General features: G+C 38.1%; 1 protein-coding gene across 1 annotated transcript; it reads right to left on the reverse strand.

Annotated features, from left to right (window-relative positions):
- Positions 1-492: 492 nt before the first annotated feature.
- LOC139692482 (thyrotroph embryonic factor-like) lies at positions 493-25,638 on the reverse strand (the record flags this gene model as incomplete). Its single annotated transcript, XM_071590699.1, has 6 exons — positions 493-1,450; positions 7,624-7,761; positions 8,602-8,741; positions 10,270-10,426; positions 12,746-13,078; positions 25,450-25,638. Coding segments are annotated over 6 exons (1,044 nt in total), but the record flags the coding sequence as incomplete, so codon positions are not given.
- Positions 25,639-25,657: the final 19 nt, after the last annotated feature.

Consider the following 25,657-nt stretch of genomic DNA (forward strand, 5'->3'; position numbering starts at 1 on the left):
TACAAAATGCTAATATTTACTTCATCATATAAAAATAGGAGTTATTGAACCATTATAGAGGACTTTTAAACTATTATACTATTATTGGGTAGCCATGAGAACTACCTGAAATAAGTGGGAATCAACAACACAAAGTTTTTACTTTTGTACTGCCATATAAAAGAACATATGCTAAGAGAAACTAGCCTTTGTTGCAATCAACTGTATTTTCTGATTGCAAGCCTCACAACTAATCGTTACACTACATCCCAACAGTCCAAAGCTGCTGCATTTGGATGGACAGTCATCACAAATTTTACAGCTAATAATAATATGCTCTATATATATATATATATATATATATATATATATATATATATATATATATATATATATATCCTCTTCAATATATCACATATGTACATTCACTTAATCATTGTGATATCAGAGTTTGAATATATATATATATATATATATATATATATATATATATATATATATATATATATATATATATATATATATATACACACACACGTATGTATGTATATATGTATACACATGCATAAGAAGGCATTTTTATGGTCAGTTATACTGATATATCATCCACAAAAGACAATAGAGATCTCTTTTATACATAGTGCCTTCGCTTGATGGAATTATTTTACCAAAACAAGGCATTAAAGCATTTTCCATTCAAAAGCTAGCATACAATCAATCAATCACTATTTAGTTCTCTACACAATGACAACATGTCCTTATTTTACATATATGCACACTAAAAACAATGATGAATTGTTATATACATTTAAATGGTGTTGGACGAAATATTCTAGCATATTCAATGCCTTAAGTGACTGTGACTCCTTGATAGTAAACCCCTCATTTGAGCAAAACCGTCAAAAATTAATTGCCTATTCGGATTAACAGCCACACTAAAGACACTTGGGTAAGTGCACCAGCACAACAGGCTTTAAAGCAATATTTTATTTTCCTAGGATCACTTAATAATGTGAAAAAAATATTTATAAAAATTACAGTAACCTATACAATTTTTTATCATGCATTAAGTTGAGATTACCGAAATACTTTTGAAACCTCATCAACTCAACAGCATGCAGCAAAACCTTTCCTTTGAAAGAGTGAACATTTTTTTCATTGATCTTTGACCAAAGGCTAATGCATGTAGTCAAGGTTATGTACACCACAGCAATCATTTAATGCACAGAACACCATAGCAAAACTTTTCTGTTTAAATCCTCAAACCCAGGCTAACATTATTCAGAAACAACATAAGTCAAATCCACTTATTTTGACTCCTTGGTGCCAGTATAATCATTGGGTCATAAGTATTGGTACCAAACAGATGGTACCAGCTAAAAATTTATACTTCTGTATATTTTGTAAGTCTATCTCGTAAAATGGAGTTTTCTTTCTTGAGCCTCTCCAGTTCTTGTCGTAAGCTAACATTCTGAAAGGAAGGGAAATAGTATAAGAATGAGTCATTGTGGGAGTAAAATCTAGAGCATGAATGTGATGATGTAATTTTAATGATGCTGTTTCTTTGTTGCTAACAAATAAACACAAAAAGATTATTGCAGCTAAATATCTAATCCCTTTGTTTCAGGAACTAAGCTGAATCAAGTGCAAAAGTGCAAAATTAATTTACATGCAAACAACATTAGTTTTTTTATCTCCAAATGGTTCCTAAAGACACATTAATAAAAAGAGAAAGGGTATTCCACTATTATAAAGTAATTTTGTTTGTCATTAATATAACCAGGATACATCTGATGAAGAAGTTTTGTGAGTGAAGATACTCCAGTACAAATTTTTCTTTGCTATTTTTGTTTGCACCAACAGCAAATGAATGAGATAGAATGAACTTAGAGGTCAGTAGGAAACACCAACTGAGGGAGTAGAAGGTCTAGTTACACTTTTTCATTTAATGATTTACCCCCTTCTTGAAAGCCTATTGCAATTCATTTCAGTCTGCAGTATATTTAGGAAATACCATTTTAGTTCCTATTAGTTGATTTCCTATCAAAAGTGAGAAAGTATCATTATGACAGAATTTAGGTCAGTTTTTTAAGACATCAGAAGATGTACATGTTAATTCAAAAGGTAAAACCATCTCTTAAGTCTTCTCATTTTTGATTTCCTCTTCCCTACCATTTGAGGATAACATCATGTTAGCTGCAATGATTCTAAACTCTCACCTTTAGTTGGTCTGTAAATTTATTAGTGTTTAAATGTGAAATATTATACTTTGGAATTGGAGAAGAGGGAACTAGGTAAATAAAAACACATTGGTAAGTTTAACCAGTGGATCCCAAGAGTGAGATTTAGATTTGAAGCATTTTTCAAGAAAATGCAACAGCTAATTTGCAATTGATTCACATCAACTTTTTTTTTAGCAGTTAAATGCTTTTGCATTGGAAATTAAATTTTGTTCCAAATACTTGAAATATCACCACATCAGGAGGAGAACATCCAAGAATATCTATTTCAATGTTTTTGAGCCTATCATCACATAGCTTCATCTTATTCACTAATTATTGCTGAGGATCCCTTAGTCTGGATTTTTTACAACACTTAGCAATACCAATTACGTTATTGTGTATAAAATTTCAATTTGATTTGGAATTATTTTATGAGATGTTTTTAAACTTCCAGAAGCACATTATTTTTGCTAACAAATTACTCGAAATGGTAGTTGAATACCCATCTTATTCATATTGAGTTATGATAAACAAATATGTCAATTTCTGAATGTTATTGTATTCTTCAGAATTAAGAATTTAACTTGTGGGAGTGAATACGAAAAAAATATGTCCAGAGATGGGAAAACAAAGCTGCATGCCTGGGAAGAGAACTTTACTATCACTATTGTTATTGATATGGACTCTGAATGTATAACATTTTCACACAACTTTCTCTGTCTACTTTATCAATTGCATTTAATTAGAAATATTTTTGCACAGAATCTCACAAGGAAGAATTCCTCTCTTCATCCTGTCATACAACTACATCTGTGAGTACCCAAGTCTCTCAAGACTACATTCTACAATGCTTTAAGATTAATAAAATCAATACATTTCATTTACTAGGAAACCAAAAATAATACTTTTTCCAGCATTATCAGTTACTGAATGAAGGATTTACAACTCTATATTAAATAAGTACTTTACTCCAATGTAAAGAATCCCTGAAGAAAATTCAAATAATAAATACCAAAAGTTCCAAAAAGTTCAACAAAATTTTGACAGATCAAGAAGAGTATTAGATTTTCTTTGTTCCACATGAAAACATTTTCAAGGAAGACCCTAATCATTGCAGTGACAATAGTTTTTTTCAGATTTTTTTTTTGGCCTTTAAGGAATTGAATATAGGCACATGGCTGAAAAATTAAATAACACTCAAATTCTGGATGACATGAATATTTAGTCACGTAAAGGAAATTCAAAAATTTATTTTCATTCATTTGCTGCATTTAAGATATAAAGCAGATATAGAAGAGGATTCAAGTTTACTTCTGATGCTCGAGTGGATATAATTCTTTCGTCTAATGTGACTGCCTACCCGTCTATTGAAGGAATAGGAAGACATATTAAAGATTAGGAAGAAAAATTTAAACTCTTTCCATGTAAATAAGTGGTGGTTATCAGCCAAGTTTCCTTAACACTTATGATAAAAATAAAATTGAAGTAAGTTGTGCATCAAAGATTTAGTGCAGTGGAAAATAAATACACCCTCCACAGTGAGAAGGGTGAAATATTAGATTACTAAACTGGTAAGCTTGCTATTTGTATTTAAAACCATAAACCCATTCAATTATAATCCATATCTGTGGCGAAGCATTCCCATTAATGTTTCATTATATTTGTTGTAGTATTCATATCTCCAGTTAAACTATGAAACTATTAAACAGCCAGAGACAAATATCACAACAAAAGTGAAAGATCTTATATAGTCACTTCATTTTCCTCCTCTTACGATACTGAAATAGTTACAGTTTCACTTCTATAGAAAAATTCTCATAAAATCCAAAGCATACTGTAAAAATGTGACACTGACATATTTGTCAATTTAAACTCCATGTGAATATATTGAGTATTCAGCAAGCATTGACTGTCACATAGAATCAGAGAAAAAATTCTTCAGCTAATTTAAAAATAGCCCAAGAAAATGACAAATATGTAAATATTAGATATTTTAAGTAATAGCTAATAGATAACTATATTTAACATCAAATTTTCAGACTAATGGAATTAATACTTCAGCAATTATTATTATTATTTGTATTCCACAATTTAAGGTAGGTTTTGGATCAACACAGCCTAAAAAATTGTGCAGAGTAACATTTATTTGCCTCTCCTAACAAAAAGCACAACCTGAAATTGAGCACTCAAGTAAGCATAGAATGATTTGAGGCATCACTTTGTGGAAGCAATTCATAATGGAAAAGAAAATACTTTGTTCTTCCAGACAAATTTTATTATGCATGACCTGGGTGTCAACTTACCTGATGATGGCTTTGTAAGTCGGAACCTAGGTCGTGCATGATAAAATGTACTTGGAAGAACAAAGTATTTTCATTTGTGACTAAAGTATGCCCCCTCTTCAATTTTGCATAATTCTTTCCTCCCTTCATTCCATCCAACATACCTATCCTATTCCTATCCTTTCCTTGTTTGCCTAACATTCTCCCCTCTATCCTGCAGTCTTCAAAATCCCATTGCCATTCCAAACACCCTGAATCCATCTTTCCTGCCTTCTTTTGACTTCTCCCAACAATCTTCTCTTTCCTAACATGCCTCACACTTTCTCATTTGTTTTCCTTTCAGTCCACTTAACCTTTTCCATCCTTCTCCACACCCACATTTCACAAGCCTCCAATCCATTCAATTTATACCTATCTACCCCTATCATCCAGCTTCAATGACCATGTTACCGCACGGTACATAACTACACTCCATATCAACGTTTTAACAAGTCAATGCAACAATTTCAGAGTGTAAAAATCATTCGCCTTGACTGGGACTTGAACCCAGATCCCTCAATATCCGGTCGAGTGCTTTAGCCACTTAAGCTACCGAGGCGTCCTCTTAAACTCTGAAATTTTGGGGCTTTTAAAGGAACAAGATGTTGTGACGAAATACCGTACATACAATGTCACATGCATTCGTAGTCGTGCGCGAGGCGCCACTGTCCACGAGGTTGAAGCCAACTTTAAACACTTATGGTGTTAATACTTTGACAAATTCCATAGAATTATTAATGTGGCTAAATGACTTAATGATGAATAACTTAATGATAATTAATGAATTAAGTGGCTAAAGCACTCCACCGGATATTGAGGGATCTGGGTTTGACTCCCAGTCAAGGCGAATGATTTTTACACTCTGAAATTGTTGCATTGAAATGCACATTAGCGGATGACTCCGTTAAAAGTTACTGTTGCGGCATCTCCTGCAGTTTCTTTGGAATTTGTTTTAACAAGTCTTTACTTAATATCCTTACTCAATATCCCTGACATCAACTCCCTCCTCCTTGTGAATGCCTCTTTTCCTAGCGCAATTCCTCTCCTTACGTCCCTATTACTTCGACCTTGTGGGTTCAAAACACTTCCTAGGCATGTAAACTGTTCTACCCACTCCAGTTTTTGCCCTCCTATTTAAATATTTAGCTTCGCCTTTTTCTTTTTGGACAATCGCATAACTTTGGTTTATTAATATTGATTCTCATCCCATTTCTATTGCACTGAATTTCCAATACACTCAGCAATGCTCGCAACCCCTTGACTGACTGACAAACTACAGCTTGGTCATCAGCAAACCTAACTGGTTTGGTGAATATCCTACTGATTTCATTCCTACCTCCAGTTATTCCCATGCCTCTTTAATTATTTGTTCCACATATACATTGAACAGTGCAGGTGATTATGGACAGCCCTGCCTCACTGCAGTTCTTCCACTCTGCCTTCCTAACACTGCCCATCTGTACTCTCCATCCTCCACTTGTACCTCCGCAGTCTGAAACCTGTACAGGTTGCGGATAAGTCTCCTACCTCGGCAGTCTACTCCTATTTTCTGCAATACATTCATTAATTCTACCTAATTTACTTCATCAAAAACCTTTTTAAAATCCACAAAACAGACATATACATGCTGATGCTTCAATACTGATTTTATCCTATGATCATTCCTATAAAAGGCCTCATTACTGCGATGGCATCATGCATGCCTCTCCCCTTCTTGAACAAACTAATCATCCCCTGATTAATCATTTACCCTGCTCTCTATTCTCTTGTTGATGATCCTGAGAACTACTTCAGCTGCCTGGGAAATCAAGCTTATTGTTCTGTAATCCTCAAATGATGTAGCCTTTACCTTTTTTGGCATAGGAACTAAAACTGCAGCAATACCAACCAGAAAATATTTAAAAATGCAATAAGAGCATGAAAAACATCATTTATAGGAGGCATTCTCCTCCTTATGAGGCAGCTTTCACATATCAGAAAAAGTTTTCTTGGCAAAAGGAATATGTAGAATAGAAAGAAGTAAATATTGATATGATTTATTTTGTAAATTAGAAGTGAAGTTCCTCAGTATAATGTATCAAACTTGAGCGTATTATAGTGTTTAGTCAGTAGTGAGGTTAGTGCTGCTTCTGGATAACTAGAAAAAACCACAGTTATCAACCCAAAGGTTGGTTTGAGAGGTGATGGTAGAGTTCACCTAATACTAACCCCAATGGCATATGAAATACCCAGAACAGGGTGGCAGAGCCAGTTCCTTGCTCTGTGCTGCATATGGTTTTCCAGAAAAATATGATACCAAATAAATCACACATCATAAGTAAAGCAGAGGGTGCTCAGAGGTGTTCACCGGAATCGAACCCATGCCCTTGGTCAGTAGCCCAGGACTCTATCCAATGGACTATCACAGCCCCTAGTGATAAAACTCAATCTGGGTGACTTACTGGGCATTTTCATGGCTTCATTGGACACTGCAAAAGTGACAGACGAGGAGAAATTGGGGATCGCAATAGTATGGTGGCTAACATTCTGGCTTCCCACCCACAGGGCCTGGGTTCAAATCCTGGAGGTGGCAGATATTTTTCAGTAGTATCACGATCCCTACTTGAAGTGATTTGTGGAGGGCACTTTGAGTTAGTATACGATCTGATAGATGGGACGTTAAGCTGCGGACCCCTTGGCACCTTTCATTAAGAGTAGCCTAATGCCGATAGCAGGTTTCTCTCCACCCTTCATCCTTTCCTGCCCCTAATTGCACATATGACCTTAGCTGTCGGTTGCCTCCCTAAAAACTACTACTACTACTACAAAGAGAAATTGGTCCCCATCACCAAAACTGTAGCATTTTAACAAATATTATTGCCTAATTGCAGGTTAGCTTTATCTTTACCCATAAAACCCACCAGACTTGGGTTAAAGACTTCAGTTCATTTTTGCATAATTCCCATTCCAGGATAAATAAGAGAAAGTTAGAGAGAATTTTATGCATAACTGACCCCCAAATTATGTAATGACTTCAAATGTCTAAAGTCACTGCCTTTTCCAAGTCAGCCCAATCATCCACCTGGCCAGTAACTAGCTCCAATAATCATCAATATATGTACCTCTTTTTCTAGAAACCCAGCACGAAGAGCAATCTGGTTTTCCTTCACACGTCGGGCATCTCTGGATCGCTTTGCTGCCATATTGTTCTTCCTACGACGTGCCCAATATTTTTCATCTTTTAGGTCATCTGGTACAAACTGTAGATTTTAAGAAAAAATTATTGCTGCAATGTAATTTCTACCATGTATTCACAAAGAGAAAAGTATGCATCATCTAATTATTTATGGGTGAAATTATAACTTATTCCTGCATTTAAGACTACATTAATATCTCAAACTATACACTTATGGTGGCATTTACCGTCCATGTAAGAAGAATGATAAATAATGACAGTTGATATTTAGTGATGAAATGCAGTGACAAAGAAGGGGCTACCCAAGCCATTTGGGGCCCTTTTCTCAGAGCTATAAGTCAATTCACAAGCCCTCTGAAACAAATGTAGAAATACCAAATATGAAGTATTCTAAACCACTCATTCTCTGAAAGGTGGATCTGATGAGTGCTGGCACATATTTATTTCCTTGAGAAGATCCTGCACAAGTAAAATATGAGACTTTGTATATTTACTTATAGCTTTGAGCAATGGACCTCAGGAGAGTCGATCTAGCAAAAAGTAATGGTTGCATGCCTACAGAGATTGACTTAATTTTGGGGGGATATTGCTTTTACTTTTCCACAATGAACACACAGAAAAATTAAACATTTAAAAACATTGAAAAGCAAAGGTTTCATAATGCATTATTACGTAGCATAATCATGCAAGAAAACTTACTTACTTATTTAAACTATCACTTTACAGCTGTAAAGTGATAGTTTAAATATTTAAAAAATACATAAACTTAAGAAACCATGCCATTAGCTAGTTGTATAATTTATAAAGAGGAGCACTACTCATGAATAATAAACTAAATCTTTTAAGCAGATTAACAGCTGTTATAAAATATATAAGTTCATATTCAGTTGAAATTAAAATAAACCTTTGAATTCCTGTGAGGTACCTGTTTCTTTGATTTCTTTATCATGGGCTGGGGTTTTAGTTCTTCATCAGAGAAAGCACGAGTTCTTGGATCAAAATCATGCCCAGTAGTAGTAGTTGTCGATGAAGACATAGAAAAATCTGAAATAACAAAGAAGTATTACAAATCAATACATAAGGACATAAAACTATCTTATCTGATTGTGTCATTAGAAATCAAGTTTACTCATCCAATTTAAAATTCAAGCTCACTTACGCTCTCAGCTCTCATAAATGAGGCTATATATATCATTCAAAACATGAAGCACCTTATTTCCTGTTCTAAACATTTTTACAAGTCTATCAATTTTTCAGTTGCTTCTTTTCTCAAGCATCATAAAATAGAGTTAATTGAATTTGTGTGACTGTTTTGAAGCAGTATTAGAGGTTTTTTACAAATATACTGTAGGAACCTTTTTAAAAAGCACCTTTGGAAAAAATTACACATCATTTTATTTTATTTATTATATTAATATAATTTGGAATAATAAGGTCCTGACTGGTAAATAATTATTTTCATTCACTTTTTCAGATAATACTTCCACTGTTTCTAACCACACCTTCAGACTGAGGTAGCTGACTGTTATGTTCAAGTAATTTTGACAAAGACAGTGAAATAAAGCTAAATATGGCAATGAAAAATTGCTTATTTCTTCAGTAGCATTGAAAATTATAATGATTTCATTTTACTAAATTTCATACCAAAACAAATGGAAAAAATTGTAATGAACATGGGAAACGACAGGTTCCTCTCCTTAAAAACCATTGAAAAAACAAATATTTACATCAGTTGTATGTGTCTGTGCATGTATATGTGTGCATGGGATGGTCATAAAAACCATAAACACAATAATCAACCCAAGGGTCGGTTTGGTAGCTGATGGTAAAGAACACCCAGTACTGCCTGACAGCATGTGAGATTCACACATCTGGGTATGAGGGTCAGTTCCTTTCCCTGTACCAGCTATGGTTTCCTAGGAAGATCTGGAGCCCGAAAAATTACACAGCTTGAGAGGAGCTGAGTGTACACGAGAGGCGTGCCTGGGAGTTGAACCCCCAGGCCCTCCAGTTAGTGGTCCAATGCTCTACCCCTACACTACTGCGACCCATAGGATGGTCAGATCAGATCCTGTGGATATTAACATAGTACTTGTAACTGACTTTGAATCCAAATATTTTTTTGAAATTAGATCTCAGAGCTCAGTAGGAATTTATTTTCTCAAAATAACAAAAAATAAGAATTAAATGGACAGACATTTTTAATTATTTTATACATTTTTACCAAAGTAGGTTTAGCTGAATTATAAAATGATCAATCGTTTATCACATTTTAATTCTAACATTTTCATTATATATACCAAGTTTCTTCAAACACTTTTAAGATAAAAAAATCCTAGATCTGTCCATCCTATGCATACATGATCCTCTTCAGTTTGGTTTTCTCTAACTTTTAAACTTCACCTATGGGAATTGTGAAAATCCATGGAATTTTAAATGTATCTTGAGATGAAGAGAGATTAAATTGAAAAATATTATTTTCCAAACCTGAAAAATTCCTAACCTCATTGAGATAATGTCATGTGTAATTATGCATGATGCTTGGCAAATTGACAAGGTTAATCTTGTTTACCTGAGTCTGCTGGAGATGGTGGCCCAGCAACACACCCTGAGAGTAAGGCTACCGTGTCCGCATCAGGAGTGGTGGGATTCACAGCAGATGATAGGGATGGTTGGGGTGAGCAACGAAGCATTCTACCCCTAGAGTGCTCCACTTTCACTACATTGTCCTGAGAGTTTGGTTGATATTATAATGAGAAGTAAAAAGGAAGAAAGAAATGGAAAGATATTAATATTTTGTTCTATATAGAATAAAGCAAAAGAGTCACAAACTTTGATGTAGTAATTATAAAGTAATTTCTTTTAATTCTGCATCTTTAAAAAAAACCACGAAGTTTCAAAAATTTCCATGAATTAACATGTGCCTATCATGTCCTTATAGTTTACAATGTTTCTCTTTATTCCATTGTTGATTAAAAGCATACACATACAGTTTCATCAAAACAACTGAAAAACTGGTAAAAGTTGAAGAAAAAAATACAAAATCAAAAGGTGGAAAAAATGGGATTGATGCCAATTTAGCAACTAGAACATTCTTTCCAGAGAACATTACATTTGGCAATTATATATATATATATATATATATATATATATATATATATATATATATATATATATATATATATATATATATATACACAGACATTGATTATTTATGCAATGGAGCAGGAAAATGTACTCTAATTTGCATGCGAGAATAGCTTCCATCAATGACAAGAACCAGCCAAAGATAAGTTTTTCTTAAGTCCCCTACCATGTTCACCACTCTGGTGCTCATTGCCCATGCAAGAGCAAAAGAAGATCTCCTTGACATTCAACAAGAGACATTTGCCCTCTCTTCTTAGCCTCCTTCACCCTTATATCATAGGACTATCTCCTCCTCCCATCTCTCGCAAATATTTAGACAGAACAGTGGCCATTAACAGCGATGCATTAATATCTGTATAAGGGATGAAATTAGAATGAAACAAAACAATATTTTGCCCATTCATTGACTTTAGGAAATAGCTCCCGACTTTTCTCTCTATATTCAATTTTTCCATGCAATAAATTTTGGTTCTAAACTTTCTGAAGTAATACTGGTGATGATTTCTTTTCTGGGATGGTTCGCAATATTTCTATAACCCTTAGTTGATATTTTTTAGATCCTTAACTGACAACATCATCCACAAGAGATTCAGCTGTTTAACAGTTGATTTTGAACTAAACTAGTCATCATAAAACTGAATTCTGGATTTTACTGGAGGTTGAAGTTAACCTTCAGTTTGACATGCCATTATAAATCCTGGCCTATATCTTTCACAATTCTGATTTTCAATACATAGCAGGGGCAGCTCATGCATAGCCTTGCCTTACAACAAGTCACTTCCAGTATTCTAATGTGTTTCAACTTACAATACTGCTATTTGTCATACAAATGTGCATACATGTGCTGTCTTGTGGCAATACAATTTCTACTACAAGTAAGGGCAGTCACTTTGAAAGCATGAAAAATTTCAATTTTAATAAGGGGCCAAGTTACAGAGTTTAGAAGAATATTCAAATTCTGTCTCAGGCATGAGTGTTGCACAAACTGATCCATTGACCTTAGGGATACTGGATAACATGCCTAGGATGGCCAATCAGTATCCCTGGGGGATCCAGAACATCAGATTTAACTGGGGAGTAGAGAAAAGCTCTGAGTTCAGCAAACTTATGCAAATAAAAGTGGGTTGATTATTTAATGCAGCCTCCTAAAAGTACCTCCAGATGCAACCGCTAGGAGATGAAGTTCATTAATTTTATATTAGTATAATGTGCAATTGATATTCCTTTACTACCATGAGTGTCTTCCTCTACTATTTGACAATTAAACCAAGAAAGGATAGTTTCTGCCACTAAGTGACAAGCTAATAAGGCCCCTCATACTTAACTTTTTTTTGCTTCTCCAGAAGTAGTTGACTTCTTTACGAGTCTTTGTAGACTATTAATTTAGGGGATTTCATAGAAAAATTGGTAATTCCACTAATCTCAGAATTAGGATTTTTCAGGAATGGTATTTATTGTTGGAAATATATCAGATTAACATAATCTATAAAAACGTGTAGGGAAGGATTAATCTTCCTAGCTCAAAACATGAATGCATGGTAAGAGAGTCTAAAATGGTATCTATCACCATAACTATCTTTGCAGGGCACCCTAAAATTGCAAAGAACTACACAGCAACTGATCAAATACCACTTCTAAATCACTTCCTATGCGCATAAGGAATTGAAAATTAATTGGTCATTTGGAATATTATACCATCTTTTCTGAGTTACTGCACTCTACGTTAGAATTTGAGGGATTGTATCTGACGAATTAATTGGTGTTGAAGTTGAGTTGTCACAGATTTGTTAAACCAGTCCTCATGACACTAATAAGTTACATATTGGGAATTTTAAGAAAAAATCCCCGTCCCCACGTGGATACGCGGCTGACAAAATGCCCGTCGGTGGCTTTGCAATCACCTGGGAGCTGGGAAAGTGCCTCTCGTCGCCGCCGTCGTAAGACTCGGGGCGCGGCGATCGCGATCGAGGCCTCCTCGGGAGGGAGTCCTCCCCTTGGTCTGGTTCGGGCAACGGTGGTTGAGCCTGCTGGCCCTGGTGATGCTGATGCTGGCCGTGGTGGTGCTGGTGCTGCTGGTGCGGGGGCGTGGACGAGGACGCCGTCCTGGAAGCCGCGGCGGCGAGGGCGTGGGCTTGGTGCTCCGTCCCGCTGCCGCCGCTACCTGGTGAGGTCGCTGCTTCGCCCTCCACGGGGATACCGTTCTCCGAAAGAAACTCGTCCAGGTCCACATACTCCTGTCCGGCCGTAGTAAGAAAAGAATCCGGAAACACTTAGAGATACTGTAGATCACCAAAGAATCGAACGGGTATGGTTAATGAAAGAATTCTGATTAAAAAGGGCAGATATGTACACACATTGAGAACATTTGGTATCTTACACAAAACCTACTCATGACTTAATTACCGATCTGTAAATTGAGTGGTGACAAATAGAAAGGAACTGAAAACCCTTGTCCTCGATTTATGAATTTCATACCCCTTGAGACAGGGCCCGCGGCAAGCTCTGCCCTCACTACCAAAAATCAACCTTCGAACTCTTGTAGTGAATGGACAGGGTAATCATATCGCAAGGATATGCGGATGAAGAGCCACCCCGTTGGTAATTTTTGTACTTGCTTCTGAAGGTATTTTGCGTTCCGGCGGCAGCAGTCGTCGGCGGCACGGAGAATGCCGCTCTAATCCCCCTACATACTTCGCCCTCATGGCAGGACCCGCCATACCCTTGGACACAAATCAATGGGCATGTCTTCCCGCAAGTGTTTATGTCACTAACTGATAGCTGGTTAGGTGGGAGCCACACCCCCCTTCCCCCAATTCTCCCTGATCAACTAGAGATCTTGAGACCCTGGCAAGCACCTTGCCACCTCCACATGTACGCCGGCCCTGACTCAGACGTGCAGGCCTCTCTCCTTTGCGCAGGCCACCACCCGTTCTAACGTAAAACTTTAACTAAATAGGCCAGAGCTGATCCGGGAAATTCAAAAGCAGCCTTCACCTAAGAGTTGGATGTTCCTCGGAGGAGGTGGGGGAGGAAAAAGGGAAGATGGACGGCCCTGACAACAGATTAGTGCATTAATATTCCTGGGCAAAGCAACACCGAAAAGATTAATTAAAAACGCCATGGGGAACGCCCTGGACAAAACCCCAACTCCCAGATCCAAAGTAAGCCACGCAAACACGGCCATAAATTAATTGTAATGGGCTGACTTTTACATCTTGCATCAAGAGGATAGGTTGATCCCAGAGGAAGGGGAGTGAATTTTAAAAGCGCTTCGGCGAACCCTGAGCCACTGTCCTGGCCAGAGGATTTGGTTCTCTTGTTGGGTGGTAAACGTAACTCAAACTTGTTACATATTATTCGTTGCTCATTAAATTTGTACAGGGAACACTAAATGAAACAGAGTTGGTCTACTTTATGCCCTATAATGCACGTAGTGTTTCCAAGTCTTAGATACGAGAGTAAATCTTCGAGAAGGGTAAATGAAATCACATCCTGTTCGCTAATGAAGAATAAGTCAAAACGTTGAAACGCATTGCGTATCCAAGGCAAAATACCTTTTTCAACAACAACTGAATGTGTTACGTAACTAATATAAGCATCCTTCCCTAAATGAACAAGTTAATTTTCGTTCTAAACAGCATTTACGAGACTATCGTTGTATTAAAAAGTCAGATTCCTACATGAATTTATACCGTCTTTAAATTAAACCTTAGCGCCGAAGCAAAGCAGGTCATGAATCTCAATAACATTGTGTACAAATATTTTTTTCACCATAAATACTGAAAATTTCCACAAAATCATTCGCCAGGCGATCAAATTCCAGCCAGTCTTCTCGCTCTTTTCATAATTGATGATTTGTTTATTTTTTCAAATTATTAAATCCAAACCAGTCTCACACAAGCCTGTAATTATATCGCTATGTTATCACTAAAATTAAGCATATTACTATTGGTTTAAGTATATCTTTAAAATGCACACTCTACGAGTATGTTAATGATCCAATAGAATGTGGAGCTTCAAGAGCAGTAATTCGTGGCTCCACTACAGGACACGTCTTTCCTCCAGCATTCACAACCCTCTTTTCAACCGGGACAAACCACACAGCGATTCCTTAACCATTTTATACATGGATTAATAGAATCTTTTCACTTCTGAAGCCACGTAAATTTCGGTACACCAAAGAGGAACACCCGTGCGAGAAAAATGTGACGCTGCGAGGGACCGAAGCGCCATAAACGGTGCTACTTTATTGAGATCGCGGCAGTGTGACTAAAGGTGGGGAGTGTGAGGAGTCCCTGTCTCCATTTATTTGATGGTACAAGGATTTTCCTTTGCCACGTGTCAACATCCGCGGAGAATCGCATATATTGCCAGCAAAAACGAAGGGCAAGGCCATGCGATATCCAGCTTCAAGGCGTTGACATAACGACGGACCATGATGATAAAAAGCTTTTACCTCATGGTGATACATCGATATCGAGAAAAACATTGGCTATGACGAAGGAAAAATTACTTCCTTCATACTAATGATTGCATCGAAATTAAATTAAAATTTAATGTGCGGTGGCATGACCAAAATATTGAAGTTCACTGGCAATTTCGGCCGGAGGTCATCAACGACTGCGCCCACACCATTTCTGACCTTCCACCTCGCCCTCATTGGCTCTTCATTCCAATTTATCAAATCGCACGAGTAAAGCTGTTCCCCAAATTAGAGCACGACCCAAGGGGAAGACCTCGCTCATTCTGAGTGAGTTGAAAAAATAACAAAACACGATGATAACACATCGGAAGTCTCGCCTCATCTACCTCATCGAGTTACTTACTGTTTACTGCAGTTCTCCATTCTACTTCATTTAATGTCAATTCCCTCTATCCCAGATAACTTCTCTGTTTTACTTCCTTCTTAATTTGTCCTATGCCTCTTAGTGTTTCACGTGGAGTCTTCCCTTCTATATTTCCTTCTATTATATTCCTAATCAATCAATGGCGCCTAAATGTGTGTCCAATCCATCTATTTCTTGTTTTAGAGTTCTCCATATGGTCCTGTCCTCTGCTCTTCTTCTATGTACTTCGTCGTTCCTTATTCTAAATTTCGCTCTTTGCCGGGAATACCATCAGGTAACCTCTCGCAGTGGCTTTGGTCAGCAGGCACAAAGGCGTGAAATGCTCTTTTACTGGGAGAGGTATGGTCAAAGGAGAGGAAATGCGTTTCAAACGCGGAACGGAGTTAAGGCAGCTCTGACTACACGGGCCTGAGCATGCCACGAGAATTAAGTAATCCCCTTTGGTAATCTCCGCCAGTCCCCACGGATACCGAACGTCAAGTGCGACCGGTGTATTTCTATGGCATCTCGGCGCTGGTGCGGGTTGAGAGAGGGAGAATAAAGAGGGATTTTGGATGGTAGATACGAGAGAATGGAGGAGGAGGTTGTGACTGTAGGACAGCATGAGATTTTCCTCTCTGACCCTTCTCACGTAGCGACTCCCGCGATTGAAATCCGCGCGTCGGCGACTCGTGGGCATCCTCATCGCCCTCTGCCTTTTGTCACCCACCCCATACTTACTTTGTTCCTCGTTCACAGCTACATCCATACACTGGGAGAATGTAGTGGAGTTCTGAGGGACGGGTCGTCGCAGGATTTGCATGTGTTGATGTGTATTAGGATCCGAAATTACGAAGGAAAATCCCAGCTTTCTTTCGTCTCTTAATCTTCCTGACCTGTCATTTCACGATAGAGCGCTCCATTCAAACGTGATGTGTCTCCTCTCACCTCCGAATAAACGGAGAAGTTTAAACCATCGATATTTCACGGTTTTGCTTTGGACGTACTGTGTTTAGTTTTTGAATTTAAAATAACAAAATATTTCGTATTTTTGCAGGACTTGATAGGATAGAAGTAAATTGTATGATGATATAAAACAAACGTATGCTGGATGACATAGTGATACAAACGTATGATTTTCTTCCCCGAAAATCAGTGGAATTCAATTGAAATGTAAGAGTTAAAACCTCTGAACATTTATCTGCCACTCCTTCAAGGCAAACAAGCAAAGAAATGAAATGAAAGAATCAATGCATATCAATAAAAATGCTAAGCTAACAATTCTCTTTAAGTTTAACTTCTTTCCAATGTCATATTATGCTCTTGCACGCTGAAGAAGTAACGATTATCAAGGTGCACATCGCCAGGCATAAAAAAATGTAAAATTATTACTTATCTTAATTTTTTAAATCAACCCCGAAGTCAAAACAACATGAAAAATACAAAAAACCGAACGCATCAAGTAAATCGTGTTTCCCAAATATGATTTCAAAATGTAGAGTATTATATTTTAATCATGTATTAATTTCTTCACATGCCTGGATACTAAGATAAGCTGTCGTCATTAGGAATGAGCTATATGGTTATTACCCAAGAATAAAGTCAGTTACATATTGACAAATACGATGTCATTCTACTCCTCATTGTGTTATAGTTTAATTTGTTTGCACAATTTTTAAGTTCCGAGTTTAATAAAGGACCATTTTTCAAATTTAAGCGAAAGTTCTATGAATTGTTCACGAAAAATATTTTATTACTGATTCTAAATTTGAACATTATAAAGTGCATAGTGTGAAAGGATAACCGAGGCTATGACATAATCATAATGTGCATTATATACGCATGAAATAATTTTTGGTGTGTTTAAGCGTGATAACGAATAGCTCCAACCAAATAATTTCTATCATTAGATTAAAAATTATAAACACGCGACCAAGAAAGGTATATTTATCTTTATCTATCGAATTTTTCCTTTGGGAAAAGGGGACGTTTGACAGGTATTTACAACTGAACAATCTAAGAATACAAAATTCTTTTCGAGCATCGGAGGTTGTAAAGGCAGGAACCGTCCCTGGAGAAAACGCGAGTGCAAAAACTGCGTATTCTGCTACATTGAGGAACTACCGCTCAAAGAGGCGACACTAATCTTCCCCTTCCGTTTTGCTTTCGTCTCGAGGCAATTACATATCGATCACTATCGGACCCGAAATTGGAGCCTGTCGGACCAAAACTACTGATGTGGAAGGTTTGATGGACATATAAGAGAGAAGAATGTGAAGGATATCATGGAGAATTCCAAAACCGAATCAGAGGAGAAAAATATTGGGAGGAGTCCCAGCTTATCATTTCCCGCCAAATGTCCACCCAGTTTTCCAAGGGCTTGTAATGAGTGCCTTTCAACCAGGAGTCCAACAGTAAGCGTTTCCCCGGAGGCTATATTTCTGCGCAAACCTCCGAATTCAACACAAGCGCCAAGACGAATCTTCGGGGAATAAGCCGCCCTCCAGTTATGCCGCTAGTGTTCCGGAAGCGTCGCGATGGGGATTAAGCATGGAAGTCACTGCGACCTCCAAGATGAAGCAGTCATGGGAATGGCAAAGTCAAAAGAGGGTTAGAGTAGAGTGGACGCAGTAAGATCAAAAACTTCGTTACTCCATTACATTACAAAAAATTTACTCAATTACGAAACATAACAAGTAGAGTTAATTACGGCCAGCGCACTAAATTGATCAGTTGCCGGTGACTATTGAAAGACAAACATCATCGGCCAGGAACGATTGCTCTCGATAAAGCAATGAAATATCCAAGGCCGGAGATGCCGAGACTTCCGAAACTCGTTATGCAGGTGCTTAGCGAGAAAATGTTGCTCGAAAGGTTAATCTCGGAAATTCGATGAATTTTAAGCTTTTTTAAAAATATTTTTCACGTAATTGTGTACGTGGCCATCTTTTCCCGGAGAAATCACGCCTAAATACAAGGTTCAAACCCTTACCATGACCAACCATAGCCGGCGGCGTCTAGTAAAATGCCACGATATACATAGAGTTGAACTGACCTTAAGTTTTAATTTTTAGTTTTCTTACACCTATGCAAGAGTATTCACCTACTTATAATGTATTAAAGGGTTAGGCTGGGGGGAAATATAACCAGACGGTGACGCAGCACGGAAACGTGGAGGAAGGATGCCATGCGTAACGAGATTGTACACAATTCTCTGGACTAAAATGACGGTACTTACCATTTTATAGGGCATGATGCTGTAACTATGCACAACACATATTTTTTCATGGTTTATCGTGACGATTTTGCCATATTTTCGCCCGGTTCCCTCAAGCTACGTGAAATAAAGACTACGGAAATTATATTTTTTTCCTTGATTCTCTCTTTCAATAAAGTTGCAATACATGCGTGCAGTTATACATTTCTGTTGCATTCTTTATTTTTAATGGTGTGGTAGTCCAGTAGATAGAGCGTTAGGCTACTGGATGGTGCGCCCAGAATTAATTCCCGATGGTTTTCGACACCCCCATCAAATTACTTTATATATGATCCTAATATTATCACTGGAATCGTAAAAGTTAAAGTCAATGTTTTAACCCAACGAAATTTAAATTTTGATTCCAGATAAAAGCCTAATTTTATCGATTTTCAGTTTAAACAGTAATGTGGCCTTCTGGTAAAAATCATGAAAAATGAAATACTATGCATGGTTTGATTTCATAGGCGGAGATTTTACCATGGCAAAGTATGAGCTTTCAATGAACTCAATTAGATTCCATGCAAATTCCTTTCCACATTTTATTCATAGTTCTTCCGGTTTTTGTGAATTTTCATTGGCTAGTCAAAGTAAATTGCTTTTTAAACCAGTGACTGCATGATAAATAAGCTTGAGTAGTGCGTCGGGAAGGTTGGTTTAAGAGTGAATTTTAAATCCGAGTTTCATGAGTACCTAACGGAGAAAAGCGGACTCCTTTGCCGATGCACTGGCCCTTGTCCCTGGGAAACCATCGTGCGCCAGCGATTTGTCCGCTTGTCACATTTTATAAATTAGTGTCGGATGGTGAGCTCCAGTGGGCTCACCACCAAACCACAATGGATCAAGCCGAAAGTTGGGTTTGATGGGTGAGAGCAGTCCTCACCTCTGGCTAAACCGTGAGGAGTGTGAAATTTACACCCTCGGTGTTGGCAGGGCCAGGTTCCTCCTTACACTGTGCCGCCTGCGGTTTCCCAGGAAGGCTTCAGGTGGCCATAAATGAAATCACACGGATAGGATGATGCTAGGGTTTTCCAGAGGACTCGCCCAGATTTGACGGAAGGTTTGAGCGGTCCCTAGCAACTATTTATCACACAGACTTCCTCTATTTTGACGCATGTTATTTCGTTTTTCAGTTCGTTGTACCATCTACCAACTATCATGCCACCCAACATGTCTATTCTCATCCTCCCTCTTATCCATAATTCTCTATTGTATCACAGTATTTCACAGTCCACCGTTTCTAAATATCTCCTATTCCCACTTTTCTTGTTGTCGTTGAATTTCGCCAAACAACTTCCTCTCTTCGTCCACCACAGTTAAAACTTCGTCTTTACTCCTACCTCTCTGCCCACTTTATATTCCCAATTATTCTCAATACCCAGATCTTAAAATACCCCTGATCCATGCTTACCCTTTTCCCTTAACAGACCTGGTATCGGGTCCATTCAGATCTCCACTCCATATTTAAAAGCTTTACAAATGATTTTTCAGCTCGTTGGCCCAATTCTGGCTTTTCGTGTTACTATTTTTCACGACTGCCGTCGAACTTTTCCCAGGCTAGAGGAGAATAGTATTTTGCGTTTATTATAAATGCATTGAAAGGGTTAATGTTTTCAAGTTGGGCGAAAGAGAGCTAAGAAAACGAAGTTTGCCAATCGTAAAGGAACCTTAGAGGAATAAAGTGATATGTAGAATTGTATTACCGAAATATTAAGAACGTTGAGGTGGTCTCAACAACAGAAAAGAAGGTATTATACGGCTTTAGATTTGTCCACTACATATTTAAACCAGACGAGCTAGGATACGGGTCTTTGCCCGTGTTATGTAACCTCGCGCGCATGCTGAGGAAACACAAAATTGGTAATATTCCATACTGAACGCTAGCCGCAGTTGCAACGTCTGTACGACCTTTTCAACGGTGAAATAAGCCTGCAAGAGCGTGAATACTTCGTCATAATAGTTATTCTGCATTTGTGCCACTTGTAAGGTGATGCATCATCATCATTTGCTTAATTGACCACCTATCTACAAATTAAAAATAACCACAGCGCTTAATCAACTGCATGACTAGAGTATTTGCTTTGTAAACTTGGCAAATATTTATGCAATAAGTTCATGAACTCACATGAAATTTAAAAAAATAAATAACTTCAGGAAAAAATATTTTACAATCATAACTCAACAAAAGTTAATAAGGTAGGTAGCAAGCATTGCATATTAAACATGAAATATATTCAAGGAATCTCTCCGTAACAAAACGATACTAATCATGTAAAATCAAGCGTTAGTTATGTGGGTTCGGGCGGGAAAAGGGTGGGCTACTGGGACGTTGCTCATGAAGATGTTTGCAGGACTAATTTCGCGTTGGCTAATGCCATTGTTTGCAGAACTGGTGAACGGGTACCTAGCAGCCAACCGTGAATGGCAATGAGACGTGGAGGGGGATGTGGTAGGAGAATGGGAGAAGACTTGTACACACCTTGACCCTCTCAAGGCAAGGCAAGGTGGATGTTGGCTCAATGGATTTTCATTTTTTAAATTTGAAAGGAGGCGGAGACAAATACTTTTTGAGGATAGAATCCGGGGTCGAGGATCATGATGTTCGATGATTGGTTTACGATTTGCCGTATCGAATCAATTGGTAAATTGTTTTTCCACCATTGGCGAAGACTTCGTGGAAATATATGTTATACACCTTTTCCCATGTGTGGGTCTTTGTTGGAGTAAAACTACCAACGAATTGTCTTAACATTTTGTTTTGACACACCTGCAACCCTTTCTTTTGTCGGAACGAAGAATTGAAAGCCCGTTCCTCAACTCAAGATACGACTGAAGAATAATTTATGAATAGATAAGTTTTCCTGAGTGATAATTTCATTTTCTGTGGTGATATTTGATGGAGTTCCTTCATTACTTGGAATACATTCACCAGCAGTGGGGAGGAATGGTTATTTTTAAACTTGGAGGTGAGTAGCTAAACATTTGCTTGTAAACAATGAGTTTCCAGTCGAGAATGATTCCTGATTGTTAACTTTTCTGATTGTGGGGATAGTGTTTTGACGGTATTCCAGTAAGGCACAGTGAATTCAGTTGATTTTCCACTGATATGGGGCAAACAAGACAGTTTTCTGTTGAATCTCGATATTTATAGCACCTATCCAATTTTTACTCACGTCCAGGTGACAATTGTGCGAAAATTCAGGTCACTTACGAAAATGTGATGCTTATAAAGCTAATAGTCAATGTGTATACAGTGACCATACATACATATTGTATATTGACATATCATATATACAGGGTGCGTTCCGCAAGTAATGCAATTATTTTTTTATTAATTTATTGAACAGATTTGCACAAACACTTAAAATTCTTCAAAGTACTGTCCTTGGGCCTCTACTCATTTTTCCGGCGACTCTGCCATGACCAGTACGCGCCCTGGAAGGCGTCTTCGAGGACTTCTCGCAAGGTCTTCGTCACGGCTGATTGGATCTCTTCAATGGAATAAAAAATATCTGCTGGGGCGACGTCAGGACTATAGGGGGTTGGGGCAACGTTGGCACCTGGTGTTTGGCCAGGAACTCGCGGACTCGCAGTGCGTTGTGAAAAGGCGCGTTGTGGTGATGGAGTTGCCAGGTAGCGGATGTCTTTTCTCGCCCTGATGACCCTTTTTCGGAGTCTTTTCAGCACATCCACGAAGTAGGCAGCCTTAACTGTGTGTCTTTGAGGAACAAACTCCTTATGGACTACTCCTTTTACTGTCGAAAAAAACAATGAACATTGTTTTCACTTTTGATTTGCTCATTCTTGCTTTTTGGGACTTGGGAGACTGGTCGGTGTGCCACTCAGAGTATTGGCGTTTTGTTTCTGGGTCGTATTGAAAAACCCAGGTTTCATCGCCAGTGATGACGTTGTCCAAATAATCAGGTTCATTTTCAATACGTTTCAAAAGTTCACTTGAAATTTCCGCTCGGTTGGTCTTCTGGTTGTCGCACGAGCTTGGTGCACACTTTCCTCATCGCTAAATCTTCAGTTACAATGCGAAATACAACAGTGAACGACAAGTTAAGTTCATTGCTAACCATCTTGATATTCAATCGACGGTCAGAGTCCAACAATTGTCGAACACGAGCCATATTGTTGTCGGTTTTGCTGGTTGACGGCCGCTCAGAGCGTTGTTCGTCGTGAACCTCTTCCCGGCTCTCCTTTAGGGCCTTTAACCACCTGAAAACTTGTGAGTAGGACACAGCAGAGTCCCCCGTAAGCCTCTCGAATCATTTTGTCAGTCTCCTCAAGAGATTTTTGCAGTTTAGCCCGAAACTTAGTAATCGTGTAACGGTGTTCAATCGTCGATTCCATTTCTTTCGTGACACGGTCGGCGTGCATAGGCTAACAATAACTTCTTGCCGCTTCCACAGTTTGGAGAGCACTGAGACCGGTTTCGCGGCAAAGTTTTGCGTCCCCCCCCCCCACCTACTTCAAGCAATTCGATCTCACTCCGTCCAATAGGAGTAGCGCGGAAATTTAATTGCATTACTTTCGGAACGCACCCTGTACATTGACCTATATACCGTGAATAAAGATATAAATTGTATATATATATAAATGTTATATATATAATATATAAATAATAAAATAAATGTTATATAATATATATATATATATATACTATATATATATATATATATATATAATACATATGTGTAGCAACATGATAAGACCATCCATGCACTTGGTTCAGAGTTTTGGGCCAACCCAACAACTAGCACTACACGTAACAAATATAGGCGCTGGGAATGTTATAAATGAGGATTTTAAGATAAATTCGTAGGGTAAGATTGATAGATAAAATACGGAAAATACTCATAAAAATTAGCCTAGAAGTGGTACCAATGCAAAGTGTAACAAACAAACTTAGCTGGTTTTCCCTCGTGGAATGAGGAATGCGTTGGAAAGTACTCAGGGAGACGAAGACTGGGTGAAAGAAGAGGCAGAGAAGGAAATCAGAGGGAATCGAGTAAACGGAGGAATTGCGTGAGGAACGGCATAGAAGAATTTGGATTGCTTCAAGGGGATGTTTTCGAGAGCATTAAATATAGCAAATTGAGACAATCCAATCCAGTCAAACCTAAGTAATTATGGCCGAACATTGATTACGCGTCGAGTTAATGGGTCCCTTCGCAGAAGGACTCAATCATGGAATTAAACATTACAGAAATAAAAGTTGCCATTCTCGTGAAGAAACGCTACGGACAAACAGAAAGCGTCACGCTGTTACTGGAAGCACGCGTTACTGGAGGCTAGAAACACGATAATTACAGGCGCGAGATGACATTTAGAAGAGTGTATATCATTCGATTTTAACGCTGACACTGGTGTAATAGTCCTTAACGCTCAGTTATATTGGCAGCCAAGAACTTAAAGAGAAGTTAAGGGTAACTGACTAAAAGGAATCATTTTTCCCTCGCACAATTTAATTCAAAACCACAACAATAAATAACATAATAATGAAATTACAGTAAATAAAATACATAACTTACAGCAAATGAATGAAGAATTACTCCAACAGCTGGCAACCTAAAAACTCCTGTCTCAGGCCCTCGTTTCGGCCTGAAGGGTAAGGATGTAGATGTGAACAACTAAGGCTAAAAAGAAAAACAGCAAAGTGATCCGGTTGCTTTTAAATGTGTCGACGCATCAAGCTCAGCCATAAATACTTTTCCGAAACGATTAAGTTACTCAGAAAGTTTTGGATAACAATTATTTTTGACAGGATAAAATATAAAAACGATTTAACCGTGCAGTTAAAGCCACCTAGAATCGTGTGATTTATCTATACATGTATCTACACGATTTCGATAGTTTTCATTTTAATAATAATTAACCATATGTTGAGGTCCATTACTACTGTCGATATAAAGATATGGTCAATATGACGTGGACGTAACACGAGATACACAAATAATTTCTATAACAAATTGAGTGACCTTTAGGATACATCTACATCTACTTAATACCCAACAAGCCGCCGCAAGGGCGTGTGGCGGGGATACAATATGATAAACTACCATTTGGTATCAAATTATTTTTTATCCGCTTGGTATATAACCATATCGTCCATATGATATGGCCGATATGCTACAGGGATGATAACATGAGCATAGACTTAATCATAAAGTCGGGGAAGGGGCGAAGACGAATACATGATCATCATATTGCAGATATTTTTTGTCAACACTTTTTTCAAAATCACTGCCTCACTTATCAATTACTTTAATATGTCTGGAGACAACATGAAACACATACGCCTATTTATAAAAATATTGCACAATGTATTTTAGATATTTAGATACTTTAGTTCCCTGAACAATGGACAATGGAATACGGTCGATATTACTCTAAATACCCGATAATTGTTGCCACCACAATATTGCTTTCACTTCGAGGGTCCACGTTGGCGAATGAATGAATATCTCGCGGTTCCCCACCCACCTCCATCTCCCCGAGGAAACCTCGGTGCTGTTACCTTAAGATCCGCGTCGTAGGGCAGGGTCCGGTCCCAGAGGTTGGGTCCGAGGAATGCGGCCTGGGCTGCCACGTTGCTCCAGAGCGCCTCCTCCTCCTCCTTGGACGGCTTCTCCCCGACGAGGGCGGCTCCTCCTGGTCCCACCGCGGCCCCCCCGCCGCCCACCAACCCCAAGGGCTGCGGCCCTCCGCCCCCGCCGCCGCCTCCC

Source organism: Hetaerina americana, unplaced genomic scaffold (genome assembly GCF_022747635.1).
Source record: "Hetaerina americana unplaced genomic scaffold, ioHetAmer1.1.p SCAF_4, whole genome shotgun sequence".
Classification (NCBI taxonomy): Eukaryota; Metazoa; Arthropoda; class Insecta; order Odonata; family Calopterygidae; genus Hetaerina; species Hetaerina americana.